Source organism: Ambystoma mexicanum, chromosome 1q (assembly GCF_040938575.1).
Source record: "Ambystoma mexicanum isolate Mex_15411 chromosome 1q, UKY_AmexF1_1, whole genome shotgun sequence".
NCBI classification, from domain to species: Eukaryota; Metazoa; Chordata; class Amphibia; order Caudata; family Ambystomatidae; genus Ambystoma; species Ambystoma mexicanum.
Genome location: NC_090922.1, coordinates 429,311,303 through 429,335,928, shown reverse-complemented (window position 1 = coordinate 429,335,928; position 24,626 = coordinate 429,311,303). Strand labels below are relative to the sequence as shown.

The following is a 24,626-nucleotide window of genomic DNA, read 5'->3' as shown; positions in this document are numbered from 1 at the left end:
CAAGGCGAGAGGATAGAGCTCTGGGGGTACAACACAAGTAGAGGGAGTGGCGAGGGAGGAGAAGGAACCCAGGAGCATCTTGGAGGGGCAGTCACTAAGGAAGGAGGTCAACCAATACAGTGGCTGGTGTGAGATACCTATCTTGGAGCCACTTTTTGAGGATGGAATGGTTGAATGTGTCAAAGGTGGAAGAGAGGTCAAGGAGAATGAAAACACATGAGAGGTAGAGTCAAGATTTGCGAGCCGTTCTTCACAAATGTTCAGGAGAGCAGTTTCTGTGACTCTGGATGCACAGAATCCAGATTGATGGTCATGTAAACAACCAGCGAGCTCAGTGTGTTGGGTCAGTTGAGGGAAGACCAACTTCTCCAGGAGTTTCCAAAAGAAGGGTGTGGAAGATATTGCGTCTCAGGAGGATAGCTTAGGGGCAACGTGCTCACCTTGGAAGCAAAACGACACAGCGCAACAAAGGTTCGATCCCCAGGTCCGCACTAAGAAACCTCTGGGTATTAAGCGCGTTATAAATAACCTATCATATATAGGGTGGTAGTTGGCTGGACATGAGGGGTGGGCAGAAGTTTTTTTTTAGAAGGCGGTGCACAAGGGAGTTTGAGGAAAGAAGGGAAAGAGCCAGATGCTAAGGAGTGGTTGCAGAAGTCAGCAAGAGCCGGGACTAGGGTGGAGATGTTATCATTAATGGTTCTGGATGAACAAGAGGACATCTGTTTGGATGTGACCTTCAAAGAGCAGACTACTCTAGAAATCTCATCCGTTGTGATAGGTGAGATGGAGGAGGGAGTGGGTGGAGGGGTTGAGGGGTTGAGGAGAGGCCAAGGGAGGGAGGGTGCCAGGGGCAGTGGAGGAAGAGAGAGCAGTAAGAATGTTGTGCGTTTTGGAGGAGAAATGGGTGACCAGTGCACTGGAGAGGGCTTGTGAAGGAAGAGGGGAGGTGGAGACTGCAGATGGATTGGCTAGTTCCTTGCAGATTTTGAAGAGTTCAGCCGTGTTTTTAGAGACTCTGGAGATACGGGCCTGGATGTGAGCCCTCTTCTTGGAGCGGATGGAGAGACAGTATTGCCTTTAGAGTAGACAACAGACCAGTTTGTCATGGGATGAGCCACTTCGGTTCAGCAACTCTGCACTTGCTTTTCAGAGAAGCTAGATTGGAGTTGTTAGTGATAGCAAGATGGAGATTGGCAAGGACTGAATCAGTGGGGGAGTCAAGAGGAGGGGATGGAGGAGGGATGAAGGTGGAGGCAAACGCAGCAGTTTACACCCGTTTAATCGGACGGATGACCGCAAAGGAGGCTGGCAGTGCTGTTGGAGGCTCGGTCAGGGGGCAGAGAGATCCCAAATGAGAAGAGAGGAGAGAGTGGGCACACCAGGAGAGAGGGGTAGTGAGAGGTTTGAAGAGCGGGAGATCAGAAGGGATGAAGGCATTAAGAGTGTGTCCTGCATAGTGGGAAGGGCCGGAGGAGAGAATAGTGAGGGAGAGAGAGGTACAGAGATCACGGAAGAGTGAGGAGGCAGGAACTGTGGAGTCAAGATGGATGTTGAAATCTCCAAGGAGGAGGAGTTTAGAGGTAGAGGTCAGAAGAGAAGAGGTGAAGTCAGCCCATTCCGAGAGGAAGACAGACACTTGGCCAGGGGGTCTGTAGATGGTGGCAAGGGTGAGAGAGAGTCAGAGATGACAAGCTTGCAAACAAGACTTTCAAAGGAGGAGTAGGGCTGGGTGGGTATGAAGCTGATGGGGACCAACTCGGGGAAGATCAGGGCTACTCCACCACCAAGTCGGTTGTGCCACGGCTTGGAGAGGATCTTGTAGCTGTCTGGGAGAAGGGGATCAAAAACAGTGACTGAGCTGGCATTGAACCACGTCTCGGTGAGAGCGAGGACGTCAAGATCAAAGTCTTCAAAAAGGAGGCAGATGTGGGAGGAATGTTCGACAGCAGATGGAGCATTCAGAGTGGTTAAGTGTAGCCGGTCACCACCTTTGAAGGTTTTCCGGGGAGGGGTACAAGGGTGGTACACCCGTCTGAGGTGGTGAAGGCGGTTCAGACAGAGGAAGGAGGAGTAGCGGGAGAAGGTAGGAAGTTGATGAGGGCCAGCAGGCGCTGGTCAAAGAGAAAATGATTGGGTTGAGGACCCTGGGACATGACAGTGCCATTATGATAGATGTTAATGATGCACCTCGAGGATGAGAAGTGTGTCAAGAGTACTTCCCCATGTAGTGCCACCATTAATGGGTTAGGAGGATAAAGGGGAGAGGGTGGATATCAGATGAGGGGTCCATAGGTCTGGAGAAGGGACCGAGAAGAAGATATCAGTGATAGTCTGTCTGGAAGTAGCACTAACGTAGGCATCAGTGATAGGTAGGCCTGGGTTCGAGGCAGGAGATCTTTTTAAAGCTTTTTCTACCAGACTTTGAGAGAGAGAGGACGGATATTTGATAGAGTAGCAGTTAGAATAGATGGGGGAGATGGAGAGAGCAAGGGGATAATCAAAGCAACCGAAGATGAGCTTCTGCAGCCTGGCTAAGGAGCTCAACCTTCTAGTGCTCAAATAAGTTATTCATAGTTTATGGGGTTTCAAGTTTCCCCTGTATTTATTCATTGTCTTGGCTGAGTGCGCAGTCTGTCGTCTATGTATGCAATTCACCCTTCAGGTATCAAGAGGCCTTGGGCACATTGTTCAGGTCTTCAAGAACTGAATGATGCTGTGACAGACCTCCCTATGGCTGGGTATGATGGGGCACAGGTACCACAGTGCCTTTGACAGACTACCACAGTCTCTGTGTGCACTGGACTGGTATGCATCCTATCAGGTTTTTACTTTTGGGCTGGCTCGCTCCTCCGTCACTTGGCCGTGCTACATTTTTCTCTTGTGTTGATCTATTAGTCTCTCTCCTAGTACCTTCTCAATGCCCTTCAAGGTTTGGGTCATTTCAACCTTGCATCTTGACTACAGGCCCTTACCTTCTTCCACTTTCCCTCTGTCAGCCTCCTTCCTCCCCACCAGTACTTTCTGCACTAGTAGTTATGTTATGCTTCCCTCCTTCTTTTCTCCCCTTCTTTGCTCTCTCAATTTCCTCCCTTTCTGTTGTCTCCCCCTCCTTGACTCCTTCTGTCTCTACTTGCTTCCCTTCCTGCTCCTATTTCACTTTTTATCTCCTAACCTCCTCCTGAAATGTTGCTTGCTTCTCACCCTCCGCTGCTTTGGTCTTTCCTTTTCCTCCCTCCTTTTACTGCTCCAATGCATCTCTTGCAACCCCCTTGCAACCCCCTCCTCTTCCTATGTTCCTTGATTCTCACCCTCCACCTCTTCCGTCTCCCTATACTCTTAAGCTCACCCTTCTTTCTTCCTACTTCTCTTCTCCTTGCTCTAGCTAGATTTCTGTCTATCTTTTTGTCTGTATCTAGGTCTTTCCACTCTCCACCCTCACCTCTCTCCTCCACCTCACTATCCAACTGTTTGTCCACCTATTCTACCCTCCTGTTTGCTTTCCTCTTTTTCTTTCTCTTTCCCGTTTCCCTTCTTTCCACTGTAAATCACCACACCCTGTGTCAGGGGTCAGAAATGAAAACCAGACAGGTTGTCATATTCCTTTTCAAAGGCATTTCCTAAGCAAAGAATGAGTTGGGGGAAAATACCTTTCTGGCCATATTCTAAAGAGGAACTTCCCTACCTAGAAACTAAAACTAGGGATCTGCCTGTGTTAGGATGTCAGTAACAGAAAAGCCATCCCTGTGTCCATAATGTCCTTTCCTGACCCTCACACTATAAACCAAACAACAAAGGGTGCAAGGAAAAGTCTTTAACTTGATGTTGGCAAAAGTGTTCAGAACCAAAAGTATAAGAATTAACTCCAAGGGTAAAGACCCTTGGATGCAGAGGCTGGTCCCCTTCCCCTGTATTCTTAAACAGGATGGCACAGATGTTGCTTTAGCTAACAGTTCCTTTGTGTCTTCACTGTACTCATAATGTCCTTTTTCAAGCAAAATGTTCTGTAATAGTCTTTCTGTAGAACCTCTTATAACTTTGTAGATTACCCGGTATACGCCTGTGCCAGGAATCTTTATACAATTTCAGCTGCCTAGTGTACTCGCCTGCCAGGACTTCTTATGTGTTTCACAGTTCATTAGTTATACTAGTCCTTTGGTATAACTAATGAACTGTGAACAGCATATACCGTGAGATGCTTCTTATATCTGTCTATGGTCACATTTACTCAAACCTCTCCCCAAACTGGCATCTCATGCATCTATACTTGATTGGGGTTAGCCTTCATACTTTGCCTTGTCTGCATTCAAACATTCTTCTTAGTGGGTGTTGAATTTGTACTTTGCCTTGAATGCATTCAAACAAAGGTCGTGTATTTTCTGCATCAGCAATCTCGTACCATTCAAACACTTGTTGTTGCACGTGTCAGAACACCCCAGGGTTCCCTGCTGCTTGGGCAGGCTCACCGTTTCCTTCCAGCATCTCCGATGCTGCTCGTGCCTCTGCGGTGTGGTTCCTTCACCCGCTTTCCAGTTTGGAATGTGCGGTCGTTCTTCCAGCATCCTGCGCGGCTCTGCAGTCACATGTCAGCTTTCCTTCTCGGCCCATGCTGGAGAACGCAGTTGTGTCGAGTGGCCCAACCTGCAGGAGCTCCTGTGTGGCTCCCAGCGTCTCCACTGCCCTTCTTGCTCACATGCGGCATTTCTCCTCCTCTCCCAGTGGTTTTCTCTGTTTTGCCAGCTCCAATGGTTTGCCTCGCATTAGTGAGCCTCAGCATGGGTGACAATGTCTCCTCCTACACTGCTCAATTTACTAGTGTGGTTGCCATCTTTAAATGTCCCATGCATTGAAGACTTGGAAAAACAACTAGTCTGCATTTTGTACTTTTGCTCCTGTCACTTTGCACAAACTCCCTTGTCCTCCTCCTCGTCTCGGTACCTGGGTGGGAGTCGGAGTCCATGGTTGTCTTTGGACTTTTAACTCTTAGATGTTTTTTCTTGTGAATTTCACATAAAGACACATCTGAAACAAAAGGTGTTTTGTGTGAGATGTGGGTGTTTAGGTCAAAGGTGCGGCCCTTACTAGAATGACAATAGGGTATTAAGAACTCTGTTATCAGAGGGTCTTCCTCATGGGAAAGGGGGACCACTGTGACTCATCCAATGAAGTCATAACATCTCCCCAGTAGTTTTCTCCTTCCATGTGATCCTCTCTCATATAACCACCCCCGGGGTCAGGCTCCGGTAGCGGCTGCCGTCCCCTGGCCACATGAGAGGAGGTCCCTGCTGGGGAATCCATGACGACGCCATTGGGTTCATCACACTTGCTTCTGAAAACTCTTGCTCAGAGTACAACAAACAATGCTTTTGTATCAGCACCAACCTACATACAGGGCTTGCGATGACCGAACTGCACTCAGCTGCCTTGCTCTGCAAGCTAAACGCATTGATTGGCTCTCCATAATCAAATTGTTTTCGGTGCTACTTCTGATTGGTCCAACGTCCCTGTGAAGATCCATGCATTGAACACTTATACGAGTCATCCACCGTTTTGTTGGTCAATTCCTTGTTGCTGCTTTTACCTCTGGCCCCCTCATAGAGGCTGTCAGCCCATTGAATAGTGCCTCCCCTGAGCCTTCGAGTGCTCCATTTTCAAGTGTGTAGGCCTGCGTGGAGGTGTTGATGATTTTCTTTTGAGCCTTTTGTGAAATTAAGCATTAATTAATGTTTCACTATTTTGGACTGCATGAATTCACATTCTCTAGCTCCCATCCATGTAATGCTGTAATTATCTAATGCTGTTATGTATATGACAAGAAGGTTCTTGCAGCAAATCCTCAAAGCAGAATAAGTGAATGAACTGCACACATTCCCAGATGACCACCACTGTCCCAGCAAGGTCTGGTGGGATGTAGGCCCTTCAGGGAAAAGGGGGTTACACATTTGACTCGGACATAGGGACTTTGAAACTTGAATCAACAGGGAGATGTTGGGGGTAAACTGGTTGAACTGCTTGTTATGGAGTTAGGAAGGGACTTGGTAGAAGAGATACACTCCTTTCACTGTGGGGATATAGGATCAACAAGCTTTGTGAGTGTTGTAAGGGGTCAGAAATGCGAGACAGACACAAAGGTATAGTTTTCTCAATGTTTGCCATTTATTAAATGAAAAAGGGCGAGATAAACACCCATCTTTCCCTATCCTAAGAAGGATGATCTATGATAGGTTATTTATAACGTGCTTAATACCCAGAGGTTTCTAAGCACGGACCCCATTGATCGAACCCTTGTTGCTCCGTGTCGTCTTTCTTCCAAGGCGAGCACGTTGCCCCTGAGCTATCCTCCCGAGACCCTGACCAGCAAACAAAAGCTAAAGAAAGATGACCTAATGTCCAGAAAGTCTCTGAACCTTACACTAATACAAACAGCAAAAGTATACAAGGAATATCTGGTGGTCTTCAATTCTACAAAACCGTGTAAATGTTCAAAATTCGAAAGTACTTCTTGTGACCAGGGTTGGACTCCCTTCCCCTGGATAAATTCAGGAATACCCTTGGAAAAGTTCTGATTCAACAAAGTTCGGTTCAGTTCAACACAAAATGTGTTTCCCTCCACTGCATCCTTCCATTTTGTAAAGTAAATGTCTCTTCCACAAATACTGGTTCAGAAATCAAAGAAATTGTTGTTTTACGCAATATCCTTCTTGGTAAGTCAAATGTCTCTCTCACAAAACACAAGGTGATAAACCAAGCCAATTGCTCTCCTCAGGATGTAAAGTAATTATTAGCATATAACACTTATTCTTCCAATGAAATACTTCTGTCAGGATAGCACTGCAACTACCTTTGATCTGTCAACAGTTTGTCAAAATATCTCACCTTTTTTCCAAAAGCACTTCTTCAAAACATCGTCTTCTTTCCTGGTATATTTGCATGCCAGACTAACTACTATGATCCCTTTCCTGGTGTATTTACCTGCCAGGAAGAAAACTCAAATACAATTGATCTTAGTGGCAATATTTGTTCCAAGATTCTCCACACTAGTATCCCATGTGAGGAGGGCTGAGCAATGGCTGCCTCTTTTTATAATCTTGGCATGTGGGTTACAGGTTCTTTACATCCTCTTGGCTGTTAGCAATGTGGGTTACAAATTTCCCCCAATTGGTGTCACATAGAAGGGGAGTTGCACCTTTCTCGCCTCTGTGTTACTTTACAGCCTCTTGGCAATGCGGGTTACAGGTTTCGACCAGTTGGTATCACATGGACGGTACTAATTATTGTTTTGCTATCAGTTGTCCTGCTTGGAGCGCCCAGGGGTCAGCTTTAGCTTCCACCAACTCACTGGTCTTCTTGGTGTCTCCGCTTCCCTGCTCGCTCTGTGGCGGACCTCCTGCGTCCTGCCCGCTCTGCTGCCAGCTCTCGCGTAACTTCAGCGGACTGCGTGGCACTTCTCCAGAGCGCTGCTAGCTCCATTGGTCCTCTGCGTCCTCTTACAGACCAAATCACCACACATCGTGTTGGGAGCACATCTACTCTTCAGCTGGCCTTCCTTTCCTGATGCCGATTCCTGGTACGCGCACTCTGCAATGCTGCACGCCTTCACTTCTTGTGTCGGCATCAGCTGGCTCTCTTCCTTCTAGGGCAATCACAGCACACCAGACTGCTTCTGCTACTCCTTCCACATCTCTTCCCAGCTGCAACTCATTCCCGAGTTTAAATGTCCTACTCGGGAAACTGTTGTGGTCAACCCTCCAGACCATCAGTCTTCACCTGCCGAGCCATTACAGAAACGGGAAAGACCATATGCAAATCTGGCTTGCTTCCACTCCAAAAGGGGCAGTCCAGCTCAAACTGCTAGGTCACATCTGTTCTGCATGAGACCACTAGCATCCCCAGACGTGTTTAGGCTTCATTTGGTGTCATCAGTGAGGAGTAGTTTGGGTCTTTAGGTCCAGCGGGCACGGGCCTCATGTCCGGATATACCCGTCTATAAAGACTGGAGGGGGTATCTGTACTCCTGCTCTCTATATGGCAGAGTCAAAGCACAGAGCACCCCAGCCAAGATTCTCTATTTGGTAAAATGTGGACGGGCAATCAAGGCTTAAGCTCTCAGGAGGTGATGCAGGCTGGTTCTTAAGTATAGGGTAGTCCCCAAGCACCCACAAAGGAATGTCCACACACTATGTTAGTGAAAACACAGTCTTTATATAAATAAGGTTCGAGTTATATACACAATCACAATAACGCACTTTGTACTCTGGCAATACTATAATGGCAAATATATACAGGTCTACGTGCTACCACTCTTAACTATTGATTCCTTTGAAATGCATCAACTGCTAACAGCTCAAATGACATACGAATCAGATTGTAAGATGAATCAACGATAGACCACAGAAAGAAAGCAAGTTAAATTGAGCAATGGCAGAACAGTCTATCCAACTATCATGAGACTGTTCTGTGTGAGGATCCCCCCACCTGGGCAACCTGTAAATAAAGCATATTGACAAGCCCAGTACAGATATGCTTACTATAGTCTTGATTCCTTCTAAAGGTTCTACGCCCCCAATGTAGGTGGTTTCATAGAGTTCTTCGATGAGTCGTCGATGGGCCCTTCTTGAGTGAACTCCCTGTAAGGCAGGAGCCACGGGTCATCGAGATTCCAAGTGAAGAAAAGGTGAACGCTGTTGTCAGGGAAGCAGCTTCGATCCTTGCGGTGCTCGTTGATGAAAGCTTGTGAACATCCTGTGAAGAGGAGGCGTGCGGTATACCTCGACAATGATAGTTTGTTACCGCGAAGAGTCAATGATGAATTTTGGCCCAGCAAGGGTGTCAGGTCGTCGGCGTCTGGCATCGGCGATCAGGACATGACCACAGCTGGCTGTCGGATCTTCAATGGCGTCTTTGAGGACTTTGGGGGGCAGGAAACCCACCGGCAGATTCTCCTCAGTCATCGACAACCTTGACTTTGTCCAGCCGGACAAAGTGGTCGACGATGATAAGCAAGCGAGTCCTTTAATCAAATGTCTTAGGCAATGGAGCTTTGCGGCTCCGGTCGTTGGGCAGCACAACGTCAAGTTGTCCCCGCTTCTGGGCAACACACTTCGACGGGCTTCCAGCGGTTATAGCAAACCTATGAACCCTGGTCAACGATGATGGACTTGGATGTCTGGGTGCTTCACTTGGATTTCTGCAGTGGTCCCCTTCTCCGTTTGGCAGCCTTTCGAGGATCTGACTTCCGGGGAGCTTTGGCAAAGATCAGCTGGTGCACGATGGTCCCTCGTAGCTCGGGAAGAGGTCTCCTAGCCAGGTCCTCTCTTGGACCAGTTCCTTGAAGGCACAGCAGTTGTCAGATTACATTGAAGGGAACAGCGGTTCTCCTTCTTCTTCCGGCTCGGCTTCGAGAGTAAGCATCAAGTATCAACTTCAGCTTCTGAACGATTTCCATCAGTGAGAGGTCCCCAGATATACGGTTTGGTCTCTCATTCATTCTTCTGGGTCACACTCAGGCAATCAATCATCCAGAAGGGCATTCATGCAGGCAGGCAGCCAATCAGGCTCACAATGCATTCAGGCCATTCATCTCCATCCAGACACTCACAACACGGAATGTGGATTTGGACAAGCACCCAGTCATTCATCACTCCACATTGCATTCATACTAGTTTCGGGCAGGGCTCTCTCAGTGATTGTGTCAAATACCGAAAACTAGACACCCATAACAGTAAATGCGTATTCGTCACACACTCCATTCACTGAGGTTCCACCCCAAGGGTTTACCCACAACATACAGTCAGTGGGAAGGCTCCAGCCAGTCTGGCCTGGATTTCCCCACAATACCATATATGGAACTTCCATGCAACAGCCATTCAGGGGGAAGGGACAGAGTCAGGGCTTCCCAGGACTTTGGGAAAACAAGGTAACCGGCAATAGAAAGCAAGAGGCCACAGGGGCCATCTTGTCTCCTATCAGGAATCAACTGATTCCAATGGCAGGGCCATATCCCAAAATGGAGGATACTCAGAGCGCCTGTCAAATTCAGCATGGAGCTGCCACCAGCCCATACCCTGCTCTGTGGGCCACACACAGGTGTACCCCCACCGATGGGTATAATGGTTTCCCAAGGGTCTGTTCACCACAACCAAAAAGAGGAAGAGCCGCACCGCCAAGAGTCCCACAGGCCCTGTCCCTCTGATGCATTTCCAGCATCACACCATCCCACTCGGGGTGACAAAGCAAAACAAAGAGGTGATGGCTGGAAGGTTTAGAATACATCTCTGGGCAACCCTCTAGACCATCATACTTCATCTGCCAAACCATTACAGAAAGGGGAAAGACTATATGCAAATCAGGCTTAGTTCCACCCCCAAAAGGGTAGTCGCATCATTTCTGCAGGAGATAACAAGCATCCCTAGACATGTTTCGACCCCACTGGGCGTCATCAGTGAGGAGTAGTTTGGGGTGACAAACACCCTTGTCCCCCCCCTTAAAATTACGTCCATGCTTGCCAGGAACCAGTCATTTGCCTGTTGTTCTTCTTACAGGGTTTGAAATCTAACTTCAGATGTGACATGTTTCAAACAGGATATGCAATCTAGTCTGTGGATTTAATCAACAAAATGTCCATATATTTTATGGAAACCCTCAACAGATTTTAACTAAAGCAAGTAAAGATTTTGGATAGGTCCAGATGCCAACTTCTAACAGTTTTTCCACTACGTGAGAATAAGGATTCCTTATGGAGTTTGAATGGGATTTGCAATAGTGACAAAGTTGCACTGAGCGTAAGCGTGCCATCTACAGTCGTAAGGCGGACTCTGAGGCCAGGGCTACCCACATGCTATATAATTCTGAGGATTTAAAATAATCAGTGGCCTAGGAAAGTCCAACATAACCATAACTATAAAGATACTATTGCTGAATGTTTTTGCTTTACCACTTTGTACCAACTTATAAGATGTTGCCCGTGAAATTACATTCTGCAGTTTCTGTGTTTACATTGTTTTAATCTATTCGTTTTCTTCAAGGTGCTACGTCTGGTATTGGAAAAGCCTATGCTGAGGAGCTGGCCCGACGGGGCGTCAACGTGATTCTCATCAGTCGTAATCGGGAGAAGTTGGAGAGTATCTCCGAGGAAATCACTGAGACATACAAAGTTAAAACTGCCTTTGTTGTAGCAGATTTCTGCATGGGCAGTGAAATATACTCTTCCATAAGAAAGGCGCTGAACGAGATAGATATTGGCATCTTGGTCAACAATGCTGGAGTGAATTATGATTACCCAGAATACTTTGGGCTGATTCCTGAGGCGAAGCTTTGGGAAATCATCAACGTCAACGTTGCTGCAGCTACCATGATGGCCAACATTGTGCTCCCAGGGATGGTGGCCAGAGGGAAAGGGGCTATCGTCAACATTTCTTCTGCAACCCACTTCAGACCTTTACCACAGTTAGCTGGATATACTGCTTCAAAGGTAAAAAAGTCCACAGGTGCAATCAATGATTGGAAAACTGGAGATGGATCCCATAGCTCACAGGGCATTTAGCCTGCCTCTTGTGTGCCCTCAAGGCTATATCTCAAAAGGCAACAAAGGGACACTGTGGGAAGAATAGTGCCGTGACCATGATGCTTAATGTGCATACTGATTTTAGGCTGCAACACTTAGTATGCTGGCATGATTTTTTGAGCTATTTGTAGTTTAAATGATACACAGTTCGTTTCACTAAATGTTCATATCCTTTTCATTCAGAAACCGGTAAAGGTACTTCAGTTTGAATCCACCATTCGGCCCTATGGAAAAGTGTCGGAGGTGGCATCACCAGGGTACTGGTGGATAGAGCGACCATAATGTGCTGGAAAGTGATGCACCAAATGGGCAAAGGAGGTTGCCATTTAGCGAAAGTATCAGGGGCTTGGGCTGGCCATGGCCGAACACCTGTCTTAAACTCAACTTAGTTTTCGAACCAGTGCCTGATTAAACATAGTAGGAGCATGGCCTTCTTGTGAGAAATAAGTCTTGTATTTTTTTACTAAAAAAAAAAAAATCTTTGTGCGTTGCTCCCTCATGGGATTTGAACGTGTGTTCTGCAGGGTGATTACTGTAGTCCAACGAGGTAGACGGCATAGCTTTTTGAGTTCTGTGTGCTTTTCTCCCTGTGGGATTTCACCAGCAAATGCATGGCAGAGGCTAATGTTTGAATACCATTATATATCCCACCTCAAGGAGAATGCACATTTGGTACGACAATAGGACATTTGAAATATTGCAAAAATCCTTTTGATAACGTGAGCATTTTGATGTAGCACTTTCCCTAATCGCCCTGTCTCTCTCTCTCTCTCTCTCTCCCGAACACACACACACACACACTCTCTCTCTCTCTCTCTCTCTCAATATCTATGTATGTTCCTTTTTACACTACTAGTACAATATCAAACTTAGAGCACAAACATAAAATAGATGCATTCTTGGTGAATTCCAAGAAGCTTGCATAACCGCCAATATAAAAACGAACCTTCATTATCTACACCCAACAAATCAAACATAACACCTATACAAGTAATTAATCTGTAAAATAAGTACATAAGAGATCTGGCAATCATTTACAAATTAGTAGGAAGAGAGTTAGGACTGTAGAAGTTTACACAGGAAAAAACCCTGAGATGAGGCAGACAAAATAATAATGCAGGCAATGATGTGGTTGGTAGCTTGGGTAGTCAAGAACTCTAGATGTGGTAGCTAGTCCTTCAGTGTTAGCCAGGTGATGGCTTTTTTCTTGAAGTTTGCGAAGGATTGGGTTATTTTGAGGTGTGGAGGGAGAGTATTCCAAAGCTTGGCAGCCATAACTGGGAAACTGGGAAGTTGCTCCCCCATTTAGCACAGGGTGAGCCACCTTACTGCAAAAGGAAGCATATAACCGTAGTATGCCAAACAGCAGAGTGACATTACAATGATCCTTTCAGAAAAGGCTTTCATGAAGCAGGTAAGGAGAAAGGGATTGCCCCTCCCACCCCCTGGAGATTGGCAGCAGCCTTTCTTCATAGTTTGTTTTCCTGGATACTTATATTTTTTCTTCAAGGCTGTTGCTAGTTTGTCTTCTAGGTTTTATGAATGTGTGGAGTTAGAACTGGTTTGGTAGTGTGAGCTATGATCTTTAAAGATTTTGAACAATTTTGAGAATTTGTGATGAGTCCCTGCGATGCACAATGACAAAAGGGTCTTTTTTCACCTAGAAATGCATTCTAGACATTATTTTGATTACTATTTTGTCGCCAGTGGACTGTCATGTCCCCATACGTGTTCTAGGTCTCTCACTGCATGTTATTGCGTTCAAGGTGTAGTTGAATGAAATGATTGCTATTTTGCCGTGGTTTTGGGATTTCTTATTAAAACCTGGAGCCACAGATTCAGATATCTGGTAATTTTATATTGAGAATCTGCACGAGTTTGTCTGTATTAGCAGAGAAAATGTTTTCACGGATACATGCAGTTCTTTAAATATTTAAGTTTCATGCATCCGGCCTTTTATTTGTTTGTTTGCTAACAATTGGAAAGGAGTGTGACCTCCACACCTCCTGTTTTATCTGTTGTTGGTTAGGATGTTCATTCCCTGGGAAAGGAATGAGTCCATGGTGGTGGTTTAGTTGTTGCTGAACCAGGCTCTTTTGGGCTGTGAACGGAATGTCAAATCCTTCTAAGGTTTAGTAAATTTTAGATGTGTGTTTGGTAGCAGACCTTGCTTGCATTCAGAGTTCCTATATTGATGTAAGGAGATTGATGAGCTATGACCGACTCCTTTCTTTTCAGTGATGTGTTTCAGCTAATGATAGGATTAAGGGTTCTTGTTTGATGCGTATTGTGCATGCAAGGAGTGCTCTACAGGGGGTGCTCTGTAATTGGCCCAACTTGGCATGAAAGACTGATGGGTTCCTATGAGGTCAGGCTGGTGATGTTCAGCACATTTTGGGGTGTATTATGGGGAGGGCATTGAAGGAGTACTGTCTCACTGCTGGACACTCTCTCTTTGTTCTAATGTGCTACATTCAATCACCAGGCTCTTGTACTTCGCTGGTGGCACGCTACGACGTTCATTCATTTAATTGGTTAAAATCTGCAGGTCCCCGGATTACAAGCTATTGGAACGACTCTCATTCATCTTATTGGCTTGCTGCCGTTAGACCCGCCACTGAACTGGAAACCACATATAAACGGTGTTGCACGCGCATTGAAGGAGTGCTTGAGAGGGTGCTGTCTTGCTGAGGGACACTTTGTTCTACTGTGCTACATTGAATCACCAAGCTCTTGTGCTTCGCTGGTGGCACTCTACGATCTTCATCTCATTGGTTCAAATCTGCAAGTTCCTGGATTACAAGATACTGGAACAACTCTCATGCATTTTATTGGCTGGCTGCCGTTATACCTGCCTCCCGAACCAGAAACCACATATAACCGCTGTCACACGTGCATTGGCGTGCATTGGCGTGCGTGCATGCATTGAAGGAGTGCTTGAGAGAGTGCCGTCTCGCTATCGCGGTGCTTGCGGTGGTGCTCCAGAAAGTGAGTTGAATGTCCATTGCTTCTTCGGCTTACTTGTTAACTTAAGACTTGCATATTTGAGGCCCATTGAACAGGTATTACAGGAAGAGGTTCCATTGCATTGGGATGTGTTAGAATGCATTCTAAACCTACAATTAAAACAAATAATTACAACATTCGAAAAGAAAGTGCAATTGTGTCATTTCTAATTCCCAGGGGGAGCAAACCAATTGTGCAACTTAAAAATATGACCTCCAAGGGAAAAATCACTTCATATTATGTACTGGGTTGCCTGAATCGTCCTCGGAGGTGAATGTCATGTACTTACCTGCTGCGTGCCGCTTACGGCGGTCCTCCTGTGGACTACCGGGTGTCCCACACCATTTACAGCACTCCTTCTCTGGGCAACCAGGGGTTCGGTGCTGGCTGCAGCGACCTTCCCTTGGACTGCAGAGGGTCCAGTACCAGACGCGGTCATGCCGGCATTCTTCCTCCAGTCTCCTACAGAGACGCCCATGGAGGTTGCCAGGATGCCTCAAGGATGCTGAGCAACACGCGAATCATCGACGGCATGGGCACACGGTCAAGGGCCAACACTGGGTCACATGATCAACCAGGAAGTTATTATGCTATTATTTAAATGCTTGACCTTTGGATAAAATTTCTTCTCAGCTTTTGTTCGTGTGGTGCTTTGTTTTTGCATGTGTTATTGACTCTCTGGCTTATGGATTTTTGGCTCTGGCTTTTTTTGGATTGATGCTGTTTTTTCCCTGTTGGTTTTGGTGAACTGGCTATTTTTCTGGACATTGGATTATTTGGTCTGTGACCTTGAGTTTTGCCTTTGGAACTCTTTTGGATTTTCCCTGGACTTTGGAATTTTGGACTTTGTGGAACTTCTTTCTACTTGGAACTGTGGTGAGACTGCAAAAAACTGGATATTTTCATCCACCTAGCTTGCGCCCTCATGCCTTTCAGGTTAGGTCTGCCTCACGTTGGATTTGTTGACAACACCCAGCAGAATTTCATCCCTTCAAGGCTTGCCTATTCGTGTATCAGGTATTTTATGTATACAGGGAGTCGGGGGTTACATGAATATATAGCAAAAGATCTGTATAACTAATTCCCTGTTTTCTTGTAGCTGTCGAGTGTCTTGTGGTGCTGTATCCCGTCTCACCTTTTATCCCAATTTCTGGTACTTGGGGAAGAAGGTATAAGTTAATCTGGGACCTCAGTTTATGACGGTGAATAATACTGCAGACACTGCATTTGTAATATCTAATGTGACTACTCCCCCAATAACAGCACAGGGTTGGAAGGGAGCTCCAATTGGGCGATATTGATAATAATTAGCTTTGGACCTTTGTTATTCGCTTCAAGGGAGCATTGCAATGGCAGAGGCTAAACGGCCCCAGCAACCAACTGAAACTAACATTAGCGGAAATTATTCACGAGAGAATGAGTGCTACTATCAAGCGACCTCAACTGGCTGTCTGCCTCCTAACGTTTTTCCAAATTTGGACTCTGAATTTCCACGTAGGGGTCAATGAGTGCTGAACAGTCATTTTGGGAGGATACAATCATTTATGGTAACATTGCAATTTGCAATGAAAATCCTGCGTAGGCTGTGATGTGGCAAAATCCACAACAACTGGAATACCGACATGACTCATAAGCCTATTCCTTGTATACCACCACAATTACAAATGAATGATGGTGATAACGCAGGGATTACAGTGCATACATCTATCAAAGGTTGGCAGCCCGAGTGTGGGTACTGCTTTAGAGGGTGAGTATATTATGGTGGAAGAAGGAGCGGAAAATCAACTAACAGATGCATCTGAGATTTATATGTCACACAAACAGAGGCAGCTAGCGATTCGTACGCGTGCATAATAATAATAATTTGGCATTTATATAGCGCTACGAACCCTCAGGTATGCTTATTATTACCCACGGTGTGTGGTGCTCATTTATCGACCTCGGAAGGGTGAAAGGCTGAGTTAGCAGGCTATGCACGGATGTCAAAGCGAGCGCTCTACTCGCTGTGCCACTTGACCGGCATCTAATAATACATTGAATCGTGGTCATACTAGCCCTGCGAACTCTACCTTACACGACTCTCCTGCTAAAATTGAGAAGAATTCAAATCAAATCTCGTAAGAAGACTGCTCGCAGGAAAAAAAACAGTTTAAAAAAACTGCAAAACTTACTAGCTGGCTTCTTAACAGTGTGAAGTCTATAGCCAGCATTAGTTTGGATGCTGAATTGGTGGCCGCTGCTGAAGACTTGGAAAAGAAAGAGCCTACTAGAGGGGACCATATGGATTACAGCTCCACCGCTGATCACTGGTGACAATACCTAAGCTTGTCAAGCAAGCACAATTAACTGATGGTAGCAATCCTGGGGAGGCTGCTCCAGAAAGTGGGGGTAACCACGTTCACTGTGAAGCGGCTTCACCAAAAGCAAAGGAGTAGGTGGATTAATAGATCAGCCTTCCTTCATGTTTTGATTCTAATCCCTCCCCTAGGTGTTTAGGTCACTGAAGATCTGGACTTTGTCGAACTGCTTAAATGCATTAACTCAAACGTAACTCGCATCAATTGTAAATCCAGTGACACTCCTCATATGACTCGTAACTACAAAAATGTATTTTGTAATCTGGCCTTGAATTAAATGTAGAGCCGGGTTAAAGTTTATTCCAGTCTGCTTCTACTTGAATGAAACCCTAAACCGTCTGGTCTACCATTGGTGCAGAGAACTGTGCAGGCTGTGGGGGTGGGTAGCCAAGCTGGAAGAAGTTCCAGGGGTTTTGAGATGGTTAGCTGCAGCACTACCCAGCGTCTCAGCTGGGAACAATTTAGTAGTTCGGGTGACTTCTTGGAACGCACATAGGTTCAGACATCTTCTAGGTTCTGGGGAGCCACTGAAACCGTTGACAGTAAATCATGTCTTTATGTTACGAGAAACATGGATTATGGATACGTTTTATGTCAACGGCTATTCTATCAGTTACACTATGGCCAAAAAGGGGGACATGGGGAGATCATATGGTGGTCTGTTGATAGGAATAAAACATCCTCTCTTTGTACTCAGAATGATAATTATGGGTTGTGAAGACTACATCCTGGCAGCTGAGGTTGAGGGATGTCCATTTGGAACATATAATCTAATATTGCGTATGTGCATTTATGACCCTTCAGGGAGTGCATATACAGAGGCAATTTTCGATGCCTTAACCTTCTTAACGGGATAGATTAGAAGCAATAATAGTGATTACGTTTTGCTGGGAGGTGTGAGAAACCTGAAGGTGTCTCCCTGTCTAGTCCCTGGGGATCTGTCATCCAGGTGGCCAGGACACAGCCATTGCTTTTGGATCCAGTTCCTGAGGGTGGACCAGTGCGGGAGGATCACTTGGATGGGGGGTCCTTGGGGAGTGGGAGTGGGACACCGACGGGTGAGATGCGGTATCCCCCTTCTTCGAACACCTTTTCCCCATCCTACTACATAGGATATTCCAAAACACTGCCCCCCTCCTTTTCTAATACAACCACTTTCGCACAACACTAAAGACAACAGACTTACACCAGATCGGTTTACCTGACATGTCCCAATACAAGGGTCAGGCAATTGACCAGAATCACACGCACCTGATGGCCCTTTCCCTTCCCCACAGGGATAAAAGGTGGAGCACGAGAGCACAGGACGTGCAAGGCAGACTGCACAACATTAGAGGTAACTCAGCCCGGCAGTTCAAAAGGAGGAGAAAGACTGCATAAGTCGAGAGGATACCAAGGCGAGAAGTGACTTTGCCCTTATCGACAGAGACCCGTGAAGCCTCAAGAGAAGGAATCGGAAGACCACGAACAATAGCCAGCGTGTGTTGCTGCAGATGTCAACATTGCCTTGACGCCTCCTCCACTGACAGCCAATCCGGGGAGAGACGCATGGCCCAGTGGTATCAACCTTGAATCTACAGACGAGAAAGCAAAGCAGTTCATCACAACTGGTGAGTCAAGGGAGAGCCGATAATGATACCGAACTGTGTTGAACGAACAGCAGAAAACAGCTGATTTGAACTCTAAAAGAACCATTGATGAAAAGGCGGGGAAACCAGCAACAGAGAAGTCTGGCGCCACATGGATGCTCAAGTAGGAAAAACTGGGCGATTACCTGATGGTAGAGACTGCCGTAACCAGTAGGCCTTTGGAAAAGGCAAAAGGGGGTGCAAAATGGTCTTACGGCAGTCTTGTCAAATCCTCCGTACGTCGAAAGTCTTTGACCGACAGGTTTGTGGAGAAAAGGGAACCGAATCCCACATGGTGAAAAGACAGTGAATTGTTTTAAAAGAAAAATGTGATTCATGAAAGCAGGAAGCATTGCAAGAAAAGGGGAAATGAAGTGCCTCCTTGTAATTTTGGGGTCCGAGCACGGCAGAGGGAAATCCAGGGGTGGAAAGTCACCATGCAAAGTTCACTGAGAAAGGAACTGTTTGGTTATTTTGTTGAATACGACTTGTGAAGGGTCTGCCCCAGAAGAGGGGGACCCAGGGGTGAAGTTATCACCCAAAGCCATACGTGAAACAGAACTTTGTGTTTGTTGAAATTACCAGGCCCTCAAAGGCAAGAGACTTGTTATTGCAAAACGACTTAACCATCAAAGAACCTGATAGCTTAAACGGAACTGTCGGCTCGTGCTGGGAATGCTAGAGCGTGTGCTGTGCTCAGAAGATCCATCTTGTCCCGTGCTTAAAACACGGGGAAGCGAGACCCTTGACAATCGCATCCTACGTATTATTTGGTAACACTTCTTTCTTTATTGAAAGCCCCATCGCACACTCTTTCTATAATTAGTTGTAAGGAATTGGCAATAGTTATTTTTTAGTGTAGGCCCTTTTTACTTTGACAAGACGCCCCAAGGACTGCCTTATTTTTTTAATTTGATGGTCGACGCTTGCTCCCATCTTACATTTAGATTTAGATTAGGTGTTTTTCCAACCTGCATATTGTTTAAATAAACACCTTTGAATCATGATTGCTTGTGTCTGTCGTTACTGTTGCCTCCATGAGTTCCTTACAGAGGTTATTTAAATGCTTGCTGTAAATGCCCAAAAATCCTTGAAGACTTTACTGGAGTTGTAAGTAAATCTGTTATGCATTATGCCTCCTCTAATAAGGATGGTTGTAAATGGATTGGATTTCTCAAGGATTGGGATTTAAACACTAATGGCCATACTTTGGGCGACTCTCCGGGGAATGATACCTGGCACCTAAAGAGCAAGAGAGCCACTTAGACTATTTTTTTGCAAATCCCCATCTAACGCAACACATTCAGTGTATGGATGTAAAGTTAAATGATTTAAGCAACCATGCTACTATTTCTGTCTCTATTGAATCACTTGGCAAAATAAAATCTCAGCACACGCTTGGATCCTCAGAGATCAACCATGCCAGTAATCAAATTAATTGCTTGGCGAAAAAAATGTGGAGACAGCAACCCGTAATATTAAAGAGGCTGAAAACTAAATTGAGCAGATGAATATACATGCGATTGAGGACTAGATGCACCATCTCTCCTATAAATTAGCCATGCATAAAACTACAAATTTAGTATATTGCACTGGTAGACACCCAGTGTATGACAAAATTATAAGACACAGGAAGAGGGAGATGAGGCAGGAAGTCCGCAGCATAAGGAGTGGTGGAATTGATCCCTCTGTGTTGAAAGCTACCTACAGAATTAAGAATAAATACACAGGGTGGGTGTGCTTCTGGCACCACTCGACTAAAAGTACAATTTGGCAGAGAATGCCAAAAGTTCTAAATTAAAGGAACACAAGCGATATATGTAAACTGCTGTTTGAGGCGAAAGGTGTTAAAAATTACTAAATCCTTAATCCGGTGAGTGAATTGCAGTGGTGTCCATATATAGAAGCTCTGGCTCTTGAGGAAGCTATGCCAATGAATGGTAAATTGGTGGTGGTTAATTACAAAGCACAATTGTCAATTGAAAAAGAGGAAATCCTGTATAAAATTGGGAAATTAAAAGCTACAAACCCGGGATTTGGGCTTATTTTTTAGACATTTTATTTGGTAAAGTACTAGCTACTGCTAGCATTCCTCTATCTTGGAAAACTTCTGTATTAATTCCAGTCTATAAAAAGGGTAAGCACATATTGCATGAAAACTATCGACTTCTGGCTATGCTAGATACTTCAAGTAAATGTGTTTGCCTCTTTTATCCTGGACAGAGTCTGAGGGACTGTTAGACACATTGCAAACTAGCTTCCATCCGGGATCCTCTACAGTTCATAATTAAGACTTATGGATTTATTGACCTCAAGGGTCAGATGTAGTAAGAGCCCAGTACTGTATGCATTATTTGTCGACTTTCAGTCGGCTTTTGATTCAGTCTCCAGAAGTAAATTGTGGTTGAAGTTGGAAGGATATGGATACTGTGTTTTTTGAAACTTTTTCATGAGGACAATACAGTCCAGGTTAGGTTGGAGGGTGGGGAGCCTTGCCGGCCTATTAATCGGCCTAGTGGGGTGAAGCAGGGTTATCTTGGCTCGCTTGTTCTGCAACCTATATTTAGCACACATTCCGCAATACTTTGGTACGGCGAGGGCATGTTCCCCGAAGATCCAGTCACATCATATTAAGTGCCTTTTGTATGCGGATGACCTAGTGATACTAAATAATACCTTCTCAGGGTTGATGAATGCTGCTAACGACTTGAGGAATTATGCTGAAGAAAATCATCTTATTATAAATAGAAATAAAACTCAGATAATTATTTTCAAGTATGGGAAGGTTATGAGACCCAATCTTCTCATTAAAGGGATAAATGTTAAATATACACATTGTTATCGATACTTGGTAGTCGGATTTGAGCCATAAAAGCGTTATCCTGAATGTATTATTTCACACAAATAGAAAGGCGGCTCAGCTGATGGCTCTTATAACTACTTTTACCAATAATACTGGTGGCTTTAGTTTGGAAGGGACCATACGTCTATTGCCGAGCTATATTATATCGGCTAGAAAGTCTTTAGATTATGAACGTTTTATGGGTTGGGAAGTTGGAGGCTCGCGTTTGGAAGAAAGTTGTAGGTCTTCCTCTGTGTGTCCCCATGGAGATAATGCAACTGGAACTCAGTCTTATCTCCATGGTTGACACGGTTTTGAAAAGGCATGGTCTCCTTTATATTAAAGACTTAACTGATCCAACATGCACTTTACTAAAACTATTGGGACAAAAAATTAGAACTAAGAAAGCTACGATGTTCGTAAAATCAAGACTAACCGTTTGAAACAAGTGATTGATCCCCTACATGGGAGTTGGGTTTTGAGTTGAAGGGGACCCAATGGGACAGGATTAACAATTTTGCCCACTTGGCAAGATCTAATTCCTATGTACACGTCACGATGATGATTTACACCTTTAGGGAGCCACAGCCGTTTTTGAAACTTTGCCCCTCTAAAAATCTTTGTAGGTTTATTTTGTTACTTTGTATAAACCGATTTCCTGTGTTGGATACTACTGGACCTGCATTAAAGCTATCAATGGAAAACAGAGTTTGTCGTGTGGGCAATAAGACAGCTTGCCTAGAAACTGCAAAACATGTCTTAACTGAGTGTTCCAAGCTGGGTTCATTATACATGCAACACCTTGGGGACCTTGTTCATGATTGTGAATCAATTAAAGGTCTAACCTTCTGGAGGTACTGACTGAACAGTGGTAGTAATAGTTGACACTTTATAGAGTATGGCTGATGTTCATTCAAAAATGTAAGTTATGAACGCCGATGGGAAGTGATGAATTTCTGTTATATAATGGTGTTAATTTATGTAAAATTTGAGGCATCCTTACCACCCAGTAAGAGCCCATTGGCTAAATTGACACCAATTGTAATTGTTGAAAGCTTAAATGGATGAATTAGGACATAGTATGAATTATGATGTAGCGTTTTAGATGCTATTATACGTTTTATAAATGGGTGTGTTATGGAGTTCGACAATAATAATTGTTTTAAGTCTGTATGTTTTTTAAGTTAGTGGTTTTTTAAAATTTGGATTTAAATATGATCTTAATGTGGATATAATGTGGAATTTAATATGGGTTTATGATGTGTAAAGTTTTTAACTGTAACTCATTAAATAATAAGTTAAATGGAGGGGATTGTTCTGACTGTGATCCACTGGTGCTCATTACTTGTTAAAGAGAGGCATATATTGGAAGTCAGGTTAGTGCTAGTCACTGGCAGGGGCCATGTGAAGGTGAGCTTGGGAAGGATTTGGTTTAGAGTAAAGAGTGCTGATTGTTTCCACATGAACATTATTGTTCTGTTGTGATAGATTTAATGGATAACCTTGTGATATTTCCACGTTCGACTATAAAATAGGCTCTTAGCCTTTTCCTCCATCTTTCTCTGTTAGAGAGAAAATGAGACAAAAAGTGGAGATTCATTTCTGCAAACCTAATTTTGCCCATTCCATTGTCAAAGTGGCCACTTCTTAGGGGTTATGGTGGCCTGGATGATGGCCTAAGGCCCAGTCCTGTGCAAAATGGCCATGCCCATAGGCCATGCTGAGTGGATACATTGAGGAGTGTGCAGGAGCGTGGGGCCCAAGATGGTTGGCCAGTGGGCATGGTCACAGATTATACTTGGTTGGCCCATTGGGTGGCTCAGGGGTGCCCCAAAATTAACAAGGGGGGTCCTGGGAGTCCCTCTGCCAGACATTTAGTCCTGGTTAGGAGAGACTTACCCAGAGTCTTTAGCTCACTATCTTTCACAGAGAAGAAATATCCCAAACATATCAGTCTTTGTCCTGCCCTGGGGCAGTCCAGCACCGAAATGCTAGGCAATTCTCCTCTGAACAAGAGCACCAACAGAAACCCCAGACACGCGTTTCGGTCTGGTTGGACCTCATCAGTAGGGTGGATCTGTGCCTCTCTAAGAATAGTGAGCAAGGGGTCCACGTCTGGATTCCCCTAGTAACTTAGGGTGAGACCCAGAGTTACTTAAATATGCAAATTAACAAGGGGGGTCCTGGGAGTCCCTCTGCCAGACATTAGTCCTGGTTACGAGAGACTTACCCAGAGTCTTTAGCTCACTATCTTTCACAGAGAAGAAATATCCCAAACATATCAGTCTTTGTCCTGCCCTGGGGCAGTCCAGCACCGAAATGCTAGGCAATTCTCCTCTGAACAAGAGCACCAACAGAAACCCCAGACACGCGTTTCGGTCTGGTTGGACCTCATCGGTAGGGTGGATCTGTGCCTCTCTAAGAATAGTGAGCAAAGGGTCCACGTCTGGATTCCCCTAGTAACTTAGGGTGAGACCCAAAGTTACTTAAATATGCAAATTAACAAGGGGGGTCCTGGGAGTCCCTCTGCCAGACATTAGTCCTGGTTATGAGAGACTTACCCAGAGTCTTTAGCTCACTATCTTTCACAGAGAAGAAATATCCCAAACATATCAGTCTTTGTCCTGCCCTGAGGCAGTCCAGCACCAAAATGCTAGGCAATTCTCCTCTGAACAAGAGTACCAACAGAAACCCCAGACACGTGTTTCGGTCTGGCTGGACCTCATCAGTAGGGTGGATCTGTGCCTCTCTAAGAATAGTGAGCAAGGGGTCCACGTCTGGATTCCCCTAGTAACTTAGGGTGAGGTAACCCTTGTTTAATATTCAGTGGTGCCTCAGACATGGCAGAAGGCCATGGCCCAATGTAGCTTCTAGGCATAGCTGCATGTGGTGCCCTGTGGGCCATCTTGTCATTTAGGCTAGCCCAAGGCAGGGCCTTTGGCCCGTCTAAAGCACCTCCATTGTAAATGGAGCAGCCCAAGCCCAGTGGGCATATCGGGTGGTTCGAGGGTGACCCAAGCATGGCTGATGTGACCAAAGCTGCCATACCCAGTGGCACATTGTGGGGGTCAGGAGTACCAGAGACATGGCCATACCCTGGGCAGAGTGCTAGGTTCTGGCCAAGATATGATTGTTTTAGTATAGCAGTGGCTGATTTGTCGTTGGTTTAAGAACCATAACTGGTGAATTTGTGCTGTTCTTTATTTTGAACTGCAACTATATAGTCCCTT

At 45.2% G+C, this 24,626-nt stretch overlaps 1 protein-coding gene across 1 annotated transcript in view; it reads left to right on the top strand.

The window, feature by feature from the left end:
- HSDL1 (hydroxysteroid dehydrogenase like 1) overlaps positions 1–24,626 on the top strand; it is a 490,367-nt gene that overhangs the window by 198,435 nt on the left and 267,306 nt on the right. The window contains exon 3 of the mRNA XM_069639738.1: positions 11,025–11,470. Coding sequence (XP_069495839.1) covers positions 11,025–11,470 — 446 coding nt within the window. The remainder of the gene's footprint in view (positions 1–11,024; positions 11,471–24,626) is intronic.